At 39.1% G+C, this 20,716-nt stretch overlaps 1 protein-coding gene across 2 annotated transcripts in view; it reads left to right on the forward strand.

Annotated features, from left to right (window-relative positions):
• The window catches only part of MCCC2 (methylcrotonyl-CoA carboxylase subunit 2), a 44,641-nt gene that overhangs the window by 21,258 nt on the left and 2,667 nt on the right, over positions 1-20,716 (forward strand). For both annotated transcript variants that reach the window (XM_063295495.1, XM_063295496.1), the window contains exons 8-16: positions 228-286; positions 4,490-4,595; positions 6,763-6,858; positions 12,963-13,035; positions 14,155-14,231; positions 17,515-17,581; positions 18,061-18,217; positions 18,707-18,821; positions 19,513-19,598. In XM_063295495.1, coding sequence (XP_063151565.1) covers positions 228-286; positions 4,490-4,595; positions 6,763-6,858; positions 12,963-13,035; positions 14,155-14,231; positions 17,515-17,581; positions 18,061-18,217; positions 18,707-18,821; positions 19,513-19,598 — 836 coding nt within the window. The remainder of the gene's footprint in view (positions 1-227; positions 287-4,489; positions 4,596-6,762; positions 6,859-12,962; positions 13,036-14,154; positions 14,232-17,514; positions 17,582-18,060; positions 18,218-18,706; positions 18,822-19,512; positions 19,599-20,716) is intronic.

A 20,716-nucleotide genomic window follows, 5' to 3' on the forward strand; every position in this document is an offset into this window, starting at 1 on the left:
TAGGTAACATCATCAGTGCTAATGAGTTTATATGCAGTAGCTTGCCCTGCCAGTGTTGGTGGGGGTGTGGTTTTCTCCTTTGTAGTTCCTTGATTTGGGTATTGTTTTCTGCTTGATGTTAATCCCTGTTTATCTGGGTGTTTCCTTCTTAGCTTTAAAAAAGGGTGTGTGCCCAACACAACTGTCAAGTACATTTGGAAGTGCTCAGCTTTAGTTTTCATTTTTAGGTTAAAGCAGCAACTGGGGAACAGGTATCAGCAGAGGATCTTGGAGGTGCTGATCTTCACTGCAGGTAAAATAAGCAATTCCTTCCACCAATAGTTTGGATTGTAGCTTTTCATTATGCTAGGTGTTATCTTGTTGTAAATGGTGTGGAATCTTCTGCTACCACTCTCATGGTGAAATACAGTAGTTCCTTCAGATTTCTTAGAACTGCTTTGTGTGTTAGGGTATCAGGTGTTTCCGATTTTATGCAGATGGTTTTTTAAAACAGCTCTTCAGCATTCAGTAGCTAGTTAGATGCCATCAAGTCAGGTTCAACTCTTGGTGGCTATTGATAAAAACCTCTAGTTCAGCTTGTCCCAGGTAACAGTCTGTAGTTATTTTAGGGACCTCCGAGCAGTTCATGATCTCATCCATTCATTGTATCCACTTCCTTCTCCTTTTCCTACTTCAATCAATTTTGCCAGACTTAGTTGCCAGACCTTATCCACTCATTCATTCCTTAATTCTCTCACTCACTCACTCATTTGTTTTGGACATTGACTGGCATGAGGTAGCACTAACGTTTTACAACCCTCCTGGCTATGAGGAAAAGATTAGATTAAAAGGTTAAAATTTATAGTACATAGTTATGGTATCATTATAACACTAAGGTCTAAGATGAGTTATGAGATCAGTTGTAAGTAGTATTAATAACTAATGTTAATGCAAAAATTATATGTAGTGTCATACTAATATTGATAGATGATAGATATAGAATGTCATGAAAGTAAGAAAATTATATCTAAAAAGATAATTATGAATAAATGGGTAAAATATTCTTTGTGTAAAGAATGAATAAGCTCTGACAAATTATGGGAATAAATGACTAAAATTTACTAAATAAATTCACCAAATAAAATAAAAATAACTAAGCATAATGGTCAAAAATGCAGCAGAGCAAATGTACAGTACAGGATTTATCGATCTAATTAACTGTTACTAGCAGTCAATTCCTGGCAAGCTTTCCAAGCTTCCACACAAAACCAAGCACATTGTATGCTACTAAAAAATTACAGTTGGAGAATAGTGGGGAAAAAATGGTCTCTACATCTTAGCAGTTGGATACATTTTGAGGAGGTTAAATTTTTCGAATGTTTCTATAAAATAAACACAGAAAGAGGTGTCTGATAGTTTGGATGTGCACTGAACTGTGGAGTCATAGATACTGCAGAAGAGGTACTGTATATGCTCACATCACTTCTCCAAAATATCTTTGCTTTCGTTTGCTGATTGTTACCTCACCTTAGTAGTCAGTCTTTGATCCTTCCAGAACTAATTGGTGGGCTCCTTTTGCACTCCATCCTACTCTTAGTATTCATCTCTAAATCCATAATTTGACTTTTTTCATTCTCTAGGTCTTCTTGGTGTCCAATTTTCACAGCCATATGTTGCTCTGAGAAAACTGTTGCTTTAACTTTTCTCATCTTTGTTGTTATTGAAACAGCCTTATCCTCCTTGATCTTGTTGACATTTGTTATTGCCTTCCTCTCTAAATTTAATCTTGTCTTTACTTCTCCAATAGTCTGCCCATCTTTATCTGTTCTTGAACCCTAGAAAACAAAATTATCTACTTTTAGGGGGAGATGGACGGTAATAGAAATGTGAATAATAAATAAATAAATAAATAAATCTACTGCTTTCACTTCACCATAAACAGTTAATTCTCTGAGCATGCTGGTTGACATTATCTGTGTCTTAATATTTGAAATTAACATAGATTGTTCTCTTTTTAGTTTCCTAATGAAATCTTCTAAATCTTCTTTACTTTCAGCTAACCGAGTGGTATTGTCTACATATCTCAAATAATTAGCATTTCAACCTCTAATTTTGACTTATCTTTGTATCTCTTCTAATGCTGCCATTCTCATGGTATATTTGCTGTACAAATTAAACAGAAATTGTTGCAATGTGCAACTTTGCCTCACTCAGTTCTGTATTCTGTACCACTCTCTTTCTGTAAATTTAGTTCTTACAGTAACTTGTTCAGGGTAAATGTTTCTCAAAAGAATAATCAGGTGTTCTGGCACTCCCACTAGCCTTAATATGTTCCATACTCTGGCATGATCTATATTATCAAAGGCCTTGCTGTAGTCAATAAAGCAAAAGTAAGCCTTCTTAAATATTCTTGTTCTCTCCATTAACCATCTTATATCAGCTGTTTAATCTTGTGTCCTTCTGCATTATCTGAAACCTGCATTTCTCCTTCTATACATGGCTCAATGCTTCTTTGTCAGATCTTAAGCAAAATTTGCATACTTTCTCGCATCTCCTTTCTTCACTTTAACTGCCCTTTCTCCTGTAGCTTTGAACAGTTTAGTGGGTAATCCTGATAACCCAAATAATTCCATTTTTAAAATACTTCAGTATAGTTGTTCCATTTTCTTTTAACTTGATTTGCCTCTGTTAGATGCCTTCCATGATTACCTTTTCCTTAGATATAAATTATCCTGTGATCTCTGATCTTTTAAAATATATCTTTCATTTACCTTTTTTTGGTATTTCCCTCTACTGTTAACACTTTTTTGTCTGGGACATCTTTCCTTGTCCCTTGTTGCCTGAAAATGGAAGTGTGTGTCATTGTGCATCTGTTTTATTTTGCAAAATTTTCCTCCTCTGTTTTCCCTAGCTATCCTGATAGCTTGTTCTGAAAGCCATTTGGATTTTTCTTCTGTCTGGAATTTTGAGAATATATTTTTCTGGTTCAGTTTGCACTATGTAACTTATCTCTTCCCAGAGCTCCTCAGATTCATTAATAACTATGGAATCTGTTCCTTAAAGTGACCACGGTGTTCTCTCAATTAAATCTTGCTTATCGTATCTAAACTTATCTCTTTGATTTTCTAAATTAACATATATTTGATACAAGTAAACCCATAAATTCAACACCAAATCTGCACCTGGAAGTATCCTGGCTAAATGGATTACACTTTTCCATTTTCTATTTCCTATTATAAAGTTGATTTTATTCCTATGTTGTCTATTCAGTGATGCTCAAGTGTTGAGTCTGCATCTGTGTTGCTTGGAACAGATGTTTGCAATGAAAATCGATTAACCTATCATCTTTATCATTGCATTTACTCAGTCTAAATCTTCTTGTAATTTCAGTTTATTCTGCTTCCCCAAATGTTTAATCCAATCACCCATTAGTAATATTTGTTCTTTCTAGAATTGCATTTATTTCTTGTAGTTTGCCATATAATTTCTCCACCACTGTGTCAGTAGCAGAGGTGTACATTAGTATAATATTTATTTTATTGGATATTCACTAATTCTAAGGAGTATGATATTGTTATTTATGGGGCTATAACCAAGCAAATACTTAGCAGTGTTCTTTTAAACCTGTTATTGCCACTCTCTGCTAATAGTCTCATATGCTGGATAATAACCACTTTAAATAAGAAGTGACCCAGTTGAACCCATCTAAGTTCAGAGAGCCAGTTTGGTGTAGTGGTTAAGGCATCAGGCTAGAAACCAGGAGACTAAGCCAGCTGGGTGACCTTGGGCCAATCCCTCTCTGTCAGCCCTAGGAAGGAGGCAATGGCAAACCACTTCTGAAAAACCTGCCAAGAAAACTGCAGGAACTTGTCTAGGAAGTCTCTGAGAATTGGATGTGATTGAATGGATTAAAAAAAAAGTTCACTTATTTCTAAAACATCTTATTTAATTTCACTTTGATGATTTCAAGTTTTCCTTGGTTTGTACTTCTCGCATTACATGTTTCAGGAGTTATAAAACAAGGAAGTTTGCCTTTATTACTCCACCATTAGTATCCAGACTTCCTTGCAGTTTTGGTCTGGCTGCGTCATAATCTCCACAGCTACCCATGAAAGCATTTTTTCCTGATAGCTAGAGGACTTGGGGATCTCACCATCTAGTCTCCAAACTTATCTAAATGTTTGAGCCATGTCCATACATTTTTTTACTGGGAACAGTTCAGAAGTTGTTCAACATTGCTTGGTAATGGTGTTGATTTTAGAGTTCCTACTCCAGAGGGGTTTGACTTCCTTCTCACTTGCAGAGCAGCATCTGTCTTCACACTTGTTGTGGATTTCCTTAGCTTCACCACTCCTCTTTTGACTTTACCAGCAAGGGTAACCCTTCCAAGAATTTATGCTCCCATCAGCATCACTCTTAGGGTTACCGAAGCTACGTCAAAGTGGTGATCCCTCAGGATAAGGAAAAGCATGCTTTTCTTGTTAACTTACTATAGTTTTGTATTTTAAACCTGCAGAAAATCTGGTGTAACTGATCACTATGCTTTGGATGATAATCATGCACTCCACTTGGCTAGAAAAGTGGTGAGAAGTTTGAATTACAAGAAGAAAATTGATGTGAGTGTATATTTTTTCTTCATTAGGGATGTATCAGAACATGAAGTAATATACAAAGATGCTATGGTGTATATGTGTTTATTGGGATAGTCCAGAGGAAGAGTACTCATTTAAAGGTGCCTCACTTCTAGCATGATTCAGCTGATTTCTTAAGGGTGATTAAGAGTGCAGTGCAAATGCCTGTGCACTTTCTTCTGCTCTCCTTCCCCTCCACCCTTTAAATTATCCACTTCTATTTTCAGGCGTGCCAATAATATAATGCCACTGTGTTAGAGGTGTGCTGCACTTTGAGAGATGTTATTGGTATCTCCTTAAATAAGTTGTGTCTTTTCCAGGGCTGCATGATGTCCCTGTGATCCCAAGAAAATATGGTTTTAAGTTAAGGAGGTGCTGACACAGAGCCCCCGCCCCAACCCCAAAATCATATTGTATGATGGCAGAGACTTCTTAACTCAGATGCGTATTTTTTGGATTGTGTAATTATGGGCTACTGTCAGCCCTACAAGGTAGACCAGACAGGAAACATGACCAGATGTGCTCATTAATTTATCTGACCATTCCTTTGGCTGTGTCTCTTTGCCCTGTCTCCCAAGGCCATTCCCACATACTGTTACAGCTATTGTGCAAGCCAGGAAAAGATGTCAGGTGCAGGAGATGGGTCCACACCCAAACCAAAGGACCTTTTTGAGTTGGGATCTGAAGAGTAGCGTATCTTTACATTATGCAGGGTTAATGCTGATAGAATTTACATGGTGACTGGGAGTCGGAGAGAAACACTGCTCTGGCAGATAGGAAGCAGGTAGAAAAGGTTGGTGGGGATGTGGGGACGGGTGGAAGTAGAAAATGGAAATGTCGAAAGTGAAGTGAAGGGAAGATAAATGAAGGGAAGTACAGTACAGGTAGGCCTTTTTACCAACTACTCGTTCAGTGACCATTTGAGGTTACTACAGCACTGAAAAGGAGATTTATGACTGGTCCTTGAACTTTTGGCTGTCACAGCATCCTGCGGTCACATGATTTGTGACCTTCACAGCTGGCTTCTGACAAGCAAAGTCAATGGGGAAGCTGGCAGGAAGTCACAAGTCATGGTCACGTGACATTGCTTTTAATGACCACAGGTATTTGCTTAACGACCGCAGCCGGAACTGAAGTATGTCAGGTGCGATCAGTGACATTTCACTTTATGACCATGTCGCTTAGTGATGGAGGTGCCAGTTCCAATTGCGGTTGGTAAGTGAGGACTACCTGTAGAGATAACATGGCACATTGGTTTAAGGGGAAGACCTTTGAGCGATGTGTGGGAAGGGGCTTTATAGGCCACCCCAACATTCCTGAAGGATGCATGTGGCCTAGAAGCTGCATTTATTTTGCTCAGTGTAATGTTTGCATCCAAGTAGCTCTGACTGGACTTTAGATTATTTCATATTCAGATCAGTAACTGAGCTTGGCTTATAGAACAGATGGTATCCAACACAAGTCAGGAACTTGGAGCCTTGGCGCCTGTATATGCTGGATTCTGGCCTCTCATTTTTTAAAAAAATAAATAGATAGCCTATTTTTTAAAAAAATTAACCATGGATGCAGTCTTGAGATCCTGAGATACGTACATAATGCCATTTTGGGTCATTTTTTAAAATATTTGATTGTGAGGTTTTTTAAAAATATATTTATTTTCATTTTTTTGGAATGATTATGTGAATTGTATGATGAAAATATGTAATATGAAAAAATTGCTAACCCCTACTATATCCACTAAGTTCCTTATCCCTCTTGTTTCAAACACTATCCCTCCTCCCACTCTTGTTTGTTGTTAGGTGTGGTTGTTGTGAGCTCAAGCATTCCTGAGTTGTGGGTAATGATGGAACTCATGGGGTAGAGAGAATACACATATAATCAAGAACCCCATTTTTAGCCCTCTAACCTGGGTCCAGTTGTAGGTCTGATTGAATCATATAGTTGATTTAAGTATATGAATATTGGAGGTGTCTGGAGAAGAGTAATCTAAAATTTAGAGTAAATTTAAATTCCATACTGAATAAATTGTGATTCACTTGCCAACATTTAATCTGGGTTTGCAGAAAAGGAGAATTGGTAGTCAGTGTGCAAAACTGATGAGTGCTTTAATTCTCTTGTAATACTTTATTTTTTTTACTTCAAATTATTTCAGGTAACAGTAGAACCCTCAGAAGAACCGTTATTCCTTCCGGATGAACTGTATGGTATAGTTGGAGAGCAGCTTAAAAGAAATTTTGATGTTAAAGAGGTAAACGTCCCTAAGAATGATTTTAAAAGATGTGTCTACCCAGAAGCTGGCATATGTGGTTGCATACAAAATACACATAGGACTGTGTAATGTTCTCCACCTAGCAGGCTAATCTCAAGAAAATCATATGAATTATGGAAGTCTTCTTTATTCTTTATTTTGATCACTTTGAGACATTTATAGCCTGAGTTCACACATCATGTTATAACACTGTTTGTTTTAAGTATGGTTTATGAAACAAAGCCAGAATCACATTTGCAGATGAGCAAAGTAATCATGCCTTTTTATAATTCCTAGATTTTACTTCTCCTTTTTAAATGGTTGTTTTGCCTTAAAAATTTATGTCTTGGTCTGAGAAGACTTGGGTGGGGCATAAAATCAAACCAGGAATTATCCAGGAAACAAACATGCATCCTGATTTATATATCACTTAAACCACCATCAGTAAGCCAACAAACGTTAGTTTCAGACAAGTTTTACTGGCTTAAAACTAGCCTTTTGTGTTTACTGAACCAAAAACAATGGAAAAGAATTATGGAATTTGAATTAGTGTAAGAATGGAATTCTACTTATTTTATTTATTTATTTATTTATTTATTTATTTATTTATTTATTTATTTATTTATTTATTTATTTATTTATTCATTCATTCATTCATTCATTCATTCATTCATTCATTCATTCATTCACCGCCCATCTCCCCCTCATGGGGGACTCTGGGCAGTTTACAATAAAATGCAGTTAAAACTTAAAACCATTTCAGTACAACTTATGTCTGTGTAAGCTAGATGCTGCATCTAACTTTTCCCATTATTGTATATCTAGCTCAGTTCTTGTATTTAGGAATAGCAGTGAGTAAGATTGAGAACAGAAGTACTGCCATAAGTGTTCCATTTATCTTTAATAGGCCTCTGCTGCTGCTCCTCTTTTTCAAGAGGCCAAGTTCACAACTCTTTACTACCAATTCTTGTCAAATCTGTTGACACAATTAATCAAGTCTTGAAGTGGCAGGTAATGCGATTAGATACACATTTCAGCTTCAATCTTCCAAAGTCCAAATTAAACAAGCTTCTGCTCATGGCCACAGAGCAAACTTGACAGACAGGTCCAAGGTCTTTAGGTGCACAGATTGAATACTTAGTCATTGATTGTAAATGTGAGCTAGGAATATTGCTGTATCTGGGGGTAGTAGCAACTCCAGATTATTAATGTAGTCTTTGCTTCCAAGGACATAACGTTTTGAGTAACGCTTTTAGGTTACACTGGGCTCTAATTTAAGGGGGATATAGTCCATTAGAACAATCAAGAGTATTTTGCTCAAAATGATGAGAAGTAAAAAAGTTGGCAGGTCAACAGCAATATTTGGCTTTTTACTGCAATCATAATTTTCCTGAAAAATATTTATATTAGGCATTTTTAGAAGATAATTTAGCAGGCACTTCAGCATTCTAGTGTTCTTATCTTTAAAAGAAACTAGATAAGTAATGAAAAATAAAATGTTGGTTTCATTTTCTTAAAATGTTAAGGGCAGGACTAAACTACCATTACTACCTCTAATATTTTAATTGTCCTACTTCTTCAAGAGGTTATAAGGGATTCTTCTCTTGTACAAGAGACAGATCACCTGGATTTTTACAACCATGTTTAATTACAAACTCATGTAAATCGTATGAATTTGATGATGATGCTATCCATTCAATCATATACGATTCTCAGTGATTCTATGGACCAGCTCTCTCCACTAGAAATTGAAATGTGAAAACCATTCTAGGCCAGCAGTATTAAACCGGACCGACAAAAGAAGAAGGACAGTATACATATAATAACATAGTAGTTAAATCAAAATCATGCAACCAGTTTCACTAATATTATAAGTAATATCCCAAGATTGAGTCCTCAGTTATGTTGGGCCATATTGTGCATAATGCTTGGGTGCTATATTTCACCTACTTTATCAGTAGAAATAAGTCATACTGAACTCATTCATTCCTTAATCAGCAGAGGTTCACACAGAAAGAGCCATTTCAGACAACAGATTAAGACAACATATGGCTTGGTAGCAAATGAGCACCATACACATTCAAACTCCTTACTGTCCTTGACCTGTTCCCACTAATGGTAGAATAGTGCAATTACAGATGGCTCCAGCTTGATTTCTTCAGCAAAGGATCGTTACCTTGTTGTGGTGCTGGAGCTTGAGCACCTCAATGATGCCATGAGCTAAACCGTGAAGGGCCACCCAAGACAGGAAGGTCATGACAGAGAGGTCAGACTAAATGCGATCCCTGAGGAAGGTAATGGCAACCCACCCCAGTATTCTTGCCGTGAAAACTAAATGGATCAGTACAACCAGAGATATGTCGGTATACCATCGGAAGATGAGACCCCCAGGTCGGAAGATGGCCAAAATGCTACTGGGGAGGAACAGAGGATGAGTTCAACTAGCCCCAGACGTGATGACGCAGCTAGCTCAAAGCCGAAAGGACGGCTAGCAGCCAACAGTGCTGTTGGTGAATGGCAAATCCGATGTTCTAAGGATCAACACACCATTGGAACCTGGAATGTAAGATCTATGAGCCAGGGCAAATTGGATGTGGTTATTGGTGAGATGTCAAGATTAAAGATAGACATTTTGGGCGTCAGTGAACTGAAATGGACTGGAATGGGCCACTTCACATCAAATGACCACCAGATCTTCTACTGTGGACAAGAGGACCACAGAAGAAATGGAGTAGCCTTAATAATTAACAGTGAAGTGGCTAAAGCAGTGCTTGGATATAATCCAAAAAACGAGAGAATGATCTCACTTCAAATTCAGGGCAAGCCATCTAACATCGCAGTGATCCAAATATACACCCCAACCACAGATGCTGAAGAAGCTGAAGTAGAGCTGTTCTATGATGATCTGCAGCACCTACTGGACAACACGCCTAAAAGAGACGTTACCTTCATCACAGGAGACTGGAATGCTAAGGTGGGCAGTCAGATGACACCTGGAATTACAGGTAAGCATGGCCTGGGAGAACAAAACAAAGCAGGACATAGGCTGATAGAATTTTGCCAAGACAACTCACTCTGCATAACAAACACTCTCTTCCAACAACCTAAGAGACGGCTTTATACATGGACTTCCCATGGACAACACCGAAATCACATTGACTACATCCTTTGCAGCCAAAGGTGGCAGACATCTATACAGTCGGTAAAAACAAGACCTGGAGCTGACTGTAGTTCCGATCACAAACTACTTCTTGCACAATTTAGGATCAGACTAAAGAGATTAGGGAAGACCCACAGATCAGCTAGATATGAGCTCACTAATATTCCTAAGGAATATGCAGTGGAGGTGAAGAATCGATTTAAGGGACTGGAAGAACTCTGGACAGAAGTTCACAACATTGTTCAGGAGGCGGCAACAAAATACATCCCAAAGAAAGAGAAAACCAAGAAGGCAAAATGGCTGTCTGCTGAGACACTAGAAGTAGCCCAAGAAAGACGGAAAGCAAAAGGCAACAGTGATAGGGGGAGATATGCCCAATTAAATGCAAAATTCCAGAGGTTAGCCAGAAGAGATATGGAATTATTTTTAAACAAATGCGTGGAAGTGGAAGAAGACAATAGAATAGGAAGGACAAGAGACCTCTTCCAGAAAATTAGAAACATTGGAGGTAAATTCCAGGCAAAAATGGGTATGATCAAAAACAAAGATGGCAAGGACTTAACAGAAAAAGAAGAGATCAAGAAAAGGTGGCAAGAATATACAGAAGACCTGTATAGGAAGGATAACAATATCGGGGATAGCTTTGACGGTGTGGTCAGTGAGCTAGAGCCAGACATCCTGAAGAGTGAGGTTGAATGGGCCTTAAGAAGCATTGCTAATAACAAGGCAGCAGGAGACGCCGGCATCCCAGCTGAACTGTTCAAAATCTTGCAAGATGATGCTGTCAAGGTAATGCATGCTATATGCCAGCAAATTTGGAAAACACAAGAATGGCCATCAGATTGGAAAAAATCAACTTATATCCCCATACCAAAAAAGGGAAACACTAAAGAACGTTCAAACTATCGAACAGTGGCACTCATTTCACATGCCAGTAAGGTAATGCTCGAGATCCTGCAAGGTAGACTTCAGCAATTCATGGAGCGAGAATTGCCAGATGCACAAGCTGGGTTTAGAAAAGTCAGAGGAACTAGGGACCAAATTGCCAATATCCGCTGGATAATGGAAAAAGCCAGGGAGTTTCAGAAAAACATCTATTTCTGTTTGATTGACTATTCTAAAGCCTTTGACTGTGTGGACCATAACAAATTGTGGCAAGTTCTTAGTGGTATGGGGATACCAAGTCATCTTGTCTGCCTCCTGAAGAATCTGTATAACGACCAAGTAGCAACAGTAAGAACAGACCAGGGAACAACGGACTGGTTTAAGCTTGGGAAAGGAGTACGGCAGGGCTGTATACTCTCACCCTACCTATTCAACTTGTACGCAGAACACATCATGCGACATGCTGGTCTTGAGGAATCCAAGGCTGGAGTTAAAATAGCTGGAGGAAACATTAACAATCTCAGATATGCAGATGATACCACTTTGATGGCTGAAAGCAAAGAGGAACTGAGGAGCCTTATGATGAAGGTGAAAGAAGAAAGTGCAAAAGCTGGCTTGCAGCTAAACCTCAAAACAACCAAGATTATGGCAACCCACTTGATTGATAACTGGCAAATAGAGGGAGAAAATGTAGAAGCAGTGAAAGACTTTGTATTTCTAGGTGCGAAGATTACTGCAGATGCTGACTGCAGTCAGGAAATCAGAAGATGCTTAATCCTTGGGAGAAGAGCAATGACAAATCTCGATAAAATAGTTAAGAGCAGAGACATCACACTGACAACCAAGGTCCGTATAGTTAAAGCAATGGTGTTCCCCGTAGTAACATATGGCTGCGAGAGCTGGACCATAAGGAATGCTGAGAGAAGGAAGATCGATGCTTTTGAACTGTGGTGTTGGAGGAAAATTCTGAGTGTGCCTCAGACTGCAAGAAGATCAAACCAGTCCATACTGCAGGAAATAAAGCCAGACTGCTCACTTGAGGGAATGATATTAAAGGCAAAACTGAAATACTTTGGCCACATAATAAGAAGACAGGACACCTGGAGAAGATGCTGATGAGAGTGGAAGGCAAAAGGAAGAGGGGCCGACCAAGGGCAAGATGGATGAATGATATTCTAGATGTGATGGACTTGTCCCTGGGGGAGCTGGGGGTGTTGACGACCGACAGGAAGCTCTGGCATGGGCTGGTCCATGAAGTCACGAAGAGTCTGAAGCGACTGAACGAATAAACGACGAACAACCACCTTGATTTGTTAGCATGACATGTGAACCACATGATTCCAAGCAGGATCACTTATTTGCACAGTACATTAAACAAACTATGAATGGAGTGTTCTGTAATTCTGTAGCTGTAGACACTTGGGAGAGAACCTAGCCTGATCTAAGCTATATGCAATAGTGTTCTCTCATTTATTGCTAAACTGAATTGTTGCTTAGTTGTATAGGTCATCTGAACATAAAAATTGACATTCCCTACAAACTGTTGTAAGATACTGTATATTGTATTTTTGTTCTCTTAATTTTATAATGAGACATTGGTGACATAAGTAATTATGGGCCAATATGTACTTTGGGAAGGTGGCTAGTTTCCTTTCTTTTTTTTTCAAAGACCTTTATTATTTTTCAAAGTATAGTTAAATACAAAATAGAATATAGAAAAGCTAGAGTATAGAGCTAAAGAAAAAAGAAAAACTATAAAAATGTGAAACAGAGAGAGAGTAGAAACAGAAGGTGACTTCCGACTTTCTCCAGTGCAGATATAAAGACATTTACAAATATAATCTCTTACAATTATTTAAACCTTAATAACATTATTTCTATCAGATTAAACCATTTAATCATTAAAACCCAAAATCAAAACTTCCATTTTTTTCTGGCTTGTTTTTTTCTGACTTGTTTCCATTATGAAAAAATCTTATTTTACATATTAGGTTGATATTTAATACAGCAAAAGTGCATTGCTAATAATAAATGTATCTCCTTTGTCTTTCTACTTAAGGTCATTGCTAGAATTGTTGACGGAAGCAAATTTGATGAATTTAAGGCCTTATATGGGGATACATTAGTCACAGGTATTATTTTAAATGATTAAAACTATTCTGCAGACTCATGCTTTGGCTGAACTTATCTTTTAAATTTTTAAAACAAATTTTGTAGTATGTGATTCCATGAAAAACTTTATTTATTAATTAATATAGTAATGGATTTATCACTTCAGTACAAGAACTCTAGGCAACGTGTAACCTCTAGGTAATAAAAACATTACAATTAAATATGTCATTTACCATAGTACGCATTAACAATAAATGGCTTGGTGCCAATGATTTCACACTGATCAATCCTCAAAGGCTTTCTGGAATAGTCAAGTTTTTTCAAGCTTTCTGAGAGCCATCTCTTCCAAAAGAGAGGAGCCCCCATCATAAACGCCTTCCTTTGCACTTTGCGATAGGACCTTCAGCAGGTACTCCTGGATTATCCAATTTGGGTGGACAAAATCTACCTGGGAAAGGTAGTCTGTCAGATATCGAGCCCACAAACTGTATAAGTAGCAAGCAGTCTTGACTTGCTTTTGGAAACACACGGGTAACTGATGCAACTCTCAAAGCGATATAATGTGATAGTACTGATACCAGCTGGCAAATACACAGGCCACTGCATTTTCAACCAATTGCACTTTCTGGGTTATCATCAAGGGCAGCTGTAAGAGCTCCAGTAATCCAGTTGCAATATGATAAGGACATGAGTAACTGACCTCATGCATCTTGTCCCAAGTAAAGCCACAACTGAAGCTGGGCAATGGCCCTTCTGGCCACAGCTTTCATCTGCTCTTCTAGGAAGAACTGTGATTTCAGAAGGACCACAAGGCTCCAGGTCTGCTCTCTCTGGAGGGAGCACAACTCAAAGTTGGTATTAATCTAAAATCAGTAGGCTTCTGAATTAACATCAGTTTCATCATATAGTAAATTTGCTAGTCTTTAAATTGTCACAATAGTTTTAGTTTGGTCACAGCAAAAGCACTCGCTGAGGCTATTGCTAGGATAAATAGTATTATGGCTGCAATCCAATAACTGCTTACTTTTATGCTACATATTTTTTACCACTAAGGACTGGGAACTCTTAGGCTTAAAGCCTTTCATAGACAGTTGATAAATGTACAGTGTTCTTGTGATTTTTTTGCTCTTTTCTTTCAGGATTTGCTCGGATATTTGGTTATCCAGTTGGAATAATTGGAAACAATGGTGTTCTTTTCTCAGAATCAGCAAAGAAGGCAAGTGTGAACATCTCTTATTGAAGCTCTTCCCAGTTTTCATAGCTGAGAATCAAAATGCACACCATAGGCAAGAATCCATAGTGGCTAATTGATATTAGATAAAAACATCTGTGGAGGCTTTTCTCCAGGAATCTGTGCCATCTTAAGTGTGAGAGAGTTCATGACTGGGAGAGGAGCCTTCTGAGATCTGGTAGCTGGCTTCTGGACTTCTCTCTCTAGAGAGGATTGTACTGAAAACATTAGCCGATGTGCAAAGTATATTTCCACACTTTTAACACTTAATTGATTCAAAAGTTGTGAATGTTAAAATGCTGCTATTTTGTCTACTGACTATTGCTGCTGCCGATTTATTATTTTGTTGTGATTTAGCTTGTGATTAATTAGGCTGAGGACTACAGGTAGTCCCTGCTTACTGACCACTTGTTATGAAGTTACGATGGTGCTGAAAAAATAACTTTATGGCCAATTTACGACCCCCCCCTTGGCAGCGTCCCTCAGTCATGTGATCGACATTGCAGTCAGCATGCATTGTCCTGTGCCTGACCTGTGCTTTTTTCTTTTTTCTTTTCCCCCCCCTTGCAGAGCGGAGAGATTGGAGAGAAAGAGATTTCAAGAGAGTGAGCTGTTTGCTCTTCTACAAATCAAAAGCAGTGTGATCGCACCAGCAGCCCAGGGCTGGCAGCAACAGGCATGCTACCCAAACAGCTTACAGTACTTTCTTGAAATCTCTTCCTCTCCAATCTCTCTGCTCTGCAAGGCGGGATGGGTGGGGGAGAGAAAAGCAAGCAATTTCTGTAGGCAATCTCTCCTTTACCTGACTTGGTTTCCTGGAGTGCTTTAGCCCAGAGCTGAGAGGTTTGGGGCAGTGCTGTGAAAAGGACTTGGAGTGGGGCAGGTGGTGCAAAGCTGGGAGGTGCTTTTTGGAATCTGATCTATGTTGCCCATTGGAAGTCCTGTGGAGCTGTTCTCTGAGCATTGACCTCTTCTTTCAGACTCAGGGACTGGCACCTTGTTACCTAACCATTTACATTCTGTTCCTCTGTTAGGTGGAAGGAGGGCTGAAGTTTGACAGTGCGTGCTAGGCGGCTATCACAGCATTTGAAGGCACACACACCGCCATGGCTGCTGAATACCAGGGGCAGGTGTGGCCTGTAGGAAATGGGGAGGTACTGCTGGGAGGACTGGGTGTGTGGTGTTTAGGGGAATGATTGTAGTATAACTGATAGGTGGATGATTGGATGTGTAGTTTGTGAGTGGGTGAATGGATGCCTTGGCCTGAGAGGAAGGAGCAAGGGGTGGGAGGGATCTGAGGGGAGGAGAGGGAGCCGGCAGGAATATTGGAACCATGATGGACAGAAGATATGGGGGATCCTGGGAGCAAACCACTTTTGGGGATGGCAGGCTTGCTGTTTTAGAGTGATCTCTACTTCCAGCCTTCAGAATCTGCATTTAAGTTGCTGTTGAATGATTGTTTTGCATTAAATCTGTTTGTGTTACTGAGATCTGGCTTAGCCTAGAGGGGAAGTTCCCCTCTTGGAAATATGCCCACCTGGGTTTCATGCTTAGCACCAGCTGAGACTGGAGGGGAGGGGAGGGGTGGCAGTTGTCATCTGCAAGTCACTGAGGGCTTTCATTGGCTTTGCTCTGAGGATAAAAGGATATGAGTCTCTCTGGTTGAAGTTGGGTTCGCTTCTGGTGTACCCTCCTCTCTGCCCAGCACCATTCCTGTCTGAGCTGCTAGATTCTATTGCTTTCAGTAGAGACCATGAATCTGTTTGTTTCTCAGGGATTTCAATTTCCTGCCTGGTGACATTATGTCTGAGGGGTCTCAGGACTTCGTGGCAACCATTGACCTGTCCCAAGTCATCATGGACCTGATGCTTACTAGGGCTCTCTCTCGAGATCTAGTTTTTGTCTCAGGGCAGTTGCAACACAAGCTGGTTTTGGAGGGCATTGTTTTCAGTCCATTGCCATGGTTGGATCACTCTCTGATTGCTTTTTGGCTTTGGCTAACAGGCCAATCTAACCTCTATTGCAGTGGATGTTAGATTGGCCTGTTAGATTGGCCAGCCCTGGGCATCTGATGGACCTGGATGGAGATCTCACCCACAGTTCCTCATTTGTGGGGTGCCACATGGTTTGACTCTCTCTTCCTTCTTGTTTAACATCTACATTAAATTGCTGGGTGAAGACATCTTTCAGTTTTGAATCAGATATCAATATGTTAATGATGCCCAAATGTACATCTTGAACCCTGGACCAACCAAGTGAGGCTGTTGAAGTCCTGGCCCAGGGTCTGGAGGCTGTGCATGGGACACAATGGGTCCAATCCTGGCAAGATTAAGTGGCTCTGTTTGTTTGGCCCTTCTGGTTTGGGAGATATTCCATCTTTTTAGTCCTTGATAGGGTTGCACTTGCCCATGGAAGACTGATAATGAGTATGTTTAGCTGTTTAAATTTGTCTCTGCTGTTAATAAATAACACCAGTAAAGTTGAAGAAGATGAATATGAACATGTTTTCATTTTTTAGAGGTAGGATGAAGCCTAATGGCTGAATAATTACTCTCTTTCTGTTTGTTATATTCTCTTCCCATCCAATCCAATCCAAGTTGCAATATGTGGGATTCTAATATGGGGCTTAATTTTGAGAGTTGCAACTAGATAATGCAAATTGTGTGCTTTAAACTTCTGCGGATGCTGAGCAGTTGTAGTTTGTTATTAAGCTTTTCTCAAGATCTCTGCTGCAACAATCCTTTAATCTTTTTTGGTGCTTCTTATAACAATGTTACTGTTTCTAGGACTAAGTACAGTAGCAAACTGTAACCTCAGTTACTATCACCTCCCATTTTATCACATCATCAGGTGTTAAAACCTGCTACAATCTATTTTAGCAGTTATTAGGGACTGAGTAATTGCTTCATGGATCAGCTTTGTAAGAAAGTAAGTCAACACTGTATAGGAAAAGTTTTGTTTTAAACATGATATCATAGTTTGGGGGATAAAGCCATTTAGAGGAGTATTATACTTGGGAAAAATGAGTAACATAGATTCAGATGCAAAATCATGCCATTTATTTATTTATACATACTTACCTGTTGGTAAGTATAGAGAGTACATTTAAAAAATGCAATACTTTTTCCCCATTTTTAAAAAAATAAACATTATGTTTTTAGAAATACTACTTTAGGAGCGTACCAGTGATTTTAGCAGCAGATAGAACAGTATTATTGAAAAATTATTTCTCAGTAGATCAACTATCATTTTTTTCCTATCTTTACAGGGCACACATTTTATTCAGCTTTGTTGTCAGAGAAATATCCCCATTATATTTTTGCAAAACATCACAGGTGAGTAAATCATTATGATGGTCTATGAAGCTGAATTTCAGGGACAACAAATATTTGAGCAAATAATTATATTTCCACTGTCAAATAAGTGTGTAGTAGTAATTGATCAGTTCCTGTTCATTATTTCTAACAACCTTATTTGAGTTTTGGGAATGTTGTCAAACGGATACTAATTGGATTATTGTTACTGTATTTAGTTATTATTCATTTATAAAGCGTTTTGCAAACTAGGTTTACACTCTGATTGAATTTATTGAATTTCTGTCTGGTGGCCTACAATTTACTTAGACGGTTTTTAGCAACGGTAGGGTAATTCCCTTAACTAATACCAGGTAAAAGGTTACAAAGCATCAAACATGTTGAATCAATTAAAGTAATAAATAAAATGGAGTTTTACTGTCTCTTTTGCTGTTTTTCTAATGATGAAACAAGCTGTTTGCAAATTTACTTAATAATGGTCTTATTCCTTCTCCAATTAGGCTTTATGGTTGGTAAGGATTATGAAGCTGGTGGTATAGCAAAAGATGGAGCCAAGATGGTTACTGCTGTAGCATGTGCCAATGTGCCTAAAATAACAGTTATTATTGGAGGCTCCTATGGTGCTGGAAATTATGGGATGTGTGGAAGAGCATATAGGTAAATATGCACTTCAGACGTAGTAGTATGGGTACTGGGCACAAGTCTATAACATTTGAAAATATTGTTATAAATCTTGAAGAGACTATTGTTTTATTGTATGATTTAAAGTACCTATGTGGATGAATTATTTAATTCAGAGAGGCCACAGGACTGTGTAACTGACTGCATGTGCTATAGATCTCACTGAATAAATCCTTCAGTGGTTTCAGTTTAATGAAATACATATAGCAATGTCCCATATCATGGAACAAAAGCTAAAATATGTTTTGTCTACTATATGGGCTGAAAAAAACATTGATAGTTTCGAAGGACAGTGAGGGATCTAGGAAGGCTTTTAGCAGCTTTCATATTATGCAAATTACATTCCTTCTCCCTCTGTCCCCTCAGTCATAGAGAGTGAAGCAACTAATTTGCTAATGGAAAGTGATGCAACAAACAGCTGAAGAGATTTTTGTTTCCCGTTATATTGACGTTTATCTTTTTCAGTCCAAGATTTCTTTTTATGTGGCCAAATGCTCGGATCTCTGTGATGGGAGGAGAACAAGCTGCAACTGTTTTAGCTACAGTAGCCAGGGACCAAAAAGCAAGGGATGGGAAGCAGGTAATGTCCACTACTTTTAATATTTAGAAATACTTCAGAAGGGAATGGTCATAATGCCGCATTTGGTACCATCACTTCCGTATATTTTCTTGCAATAAAGTTGCTCTTCCATATCTGATTGTACTCATTCCGTGTGATCTCAGCTGAAGCTGTACTGAAATGGGATACTTATAAACTATAGGCTGTACTTACACTTAACGTTAGTACATTAAAAAGTACATTACGAATAAGACGGAGCCTAAATTATTCAAACTAATTAGTGACCTACTGTCAAATTGTTTCACTTGTAAGTAAGCCTAGCACTATAAGCAAATTAGGCTTGTTAAAATTAATGTTACTGTTACCAGGAACCTAACTAAAGAGATATTTTGATGTCTCATTGGCATTTTTACATGCAAGAGGAGCAAGGAAAGTAATTTCTCAGGCCATTGCATTTTAAAAATCATTATCATTTACATAGTTTAAGTAACTATTTTCTTAAACTGAGATACCATTTTCTGTAAGTGTCACTAACATTAGTGCAATTCAGGGCACAATTAATAGGAAATCCCATTGAACTAAGCAGAATTCCAAACGTACTCAGGGTTATTGGTTAGACATTGAATATGTATTATCTCTTAGAACTGGATGTCCGATGCTCTTGCAGATGAATATTGCCAGATTTTCTATACCAGTTCATTATCTTTTGCAGTTTTCTGAAGAGGAAGAAAAAGTTCTGAAGGAGCCAATAATTCAGAGGTTTGAGGAAGAAGGAAATCCTTATTATTCCAGTGCACGGTGTGTACATCTTGTCTTTATGTGTGCTACAGCTTAAAGATAACTTTTCAGGGTGGCTGGAAAAGGAAGCCAGACAGCCAGTCAGCTGGCCTAAGCTTTCTGAATGTCGGAAAGGCTGAGGAGACGATATTTGCACTGTCCATTAGTGAAACTCTGGTTAAGACTGATCCTGTAACTAAATGATTGGGAGGGAGAGGGGGACAGTGCACAACCATACGCTTACTGACAGTTGAGAATTTACACTTAAAGAAATAGTGGGTCTGTCTGTGGCCCTTTCCACATGCAAGCTGAAACCTGTCCAAGACCTATGCATGCTCTTGTGTCGTCCTGATGCCACAGGTCTGGGAAGCCAAGCCAATTAACTGTTGGGGGACCTCCTCCAGAGGAAAGGCACTCCCCCTGGAGTTGTGGGGTGGACATACTTGTCCATTGGCAGGAATTCCTGCCTTGCCCAAGCTGGTTCCTGAGATTTCCTCTCTTCTTCCCTTCTGCAGCCAAAGCCCTAGGGCTCTTTGCCACATTCTGCCCGCCCCCGACTGCCCCATAGTTCCTCTGAGGGACAGATTTACAGGTTTCCTACTTAGGAGCTGGCTTTTTTTCCCATTTGTTTTTCTTTCCACTGAAAAGCAAATGTGATGAGGGAAGGATGGGGCAGGGTGTCAGCTCCCTTTTGTGCCCTTCCATAAGCCAGCTGGAGAGAGCCTTGGCTGGCTCAGTGGGAAGGTGGAGTCCAACAGTGAGGGCCCTTGTTCAGCAGTGTGAGGCTGTTTGTGGGAGTTTGTGGAACTGGGCTCTTGGCTGTGGTGGGAATGCGCTGAGTCAGAGAGCAAGGGGGTTCTCAGCCTGTTCATGCACATGCTTGTTCCTTTTTATATCCCTCTGTTACTCTTTCTCTCCCAGTTGTGTTAGGGGTACATGGAGTGTTCTTAATAGGAGCTGTACTGAGTATTTGTTCTGTGTGTTTTCTGAATGTGGTTTTCCTTTCACACACAAGAAACAGCCCCCCCTGTTAAGTAACAGTGAATTGTGTGCTTTAATTCCTATTCTGTAGACTTGTTCTGGGATGCCTTGAGGTTGCTCACTCTGTTAGTGGATCTAAAGAACAAGGGTCTGCTGAT

Source organism: Candoia aspera, chromosome 2 (assembly GCF_035149785.1).
Source record: "Candoia aspera isolate rCanAsp1 chromosome 2, rCanAsp1.hap2, whole genome shotgun sequence".
In the NCBI taxonomy this organism is placed as follows: Eukaryota; Metazoa; Chordata; class Lepidosauria; order Squamata; family Boidae; genus Candoia; species Candoia aspera.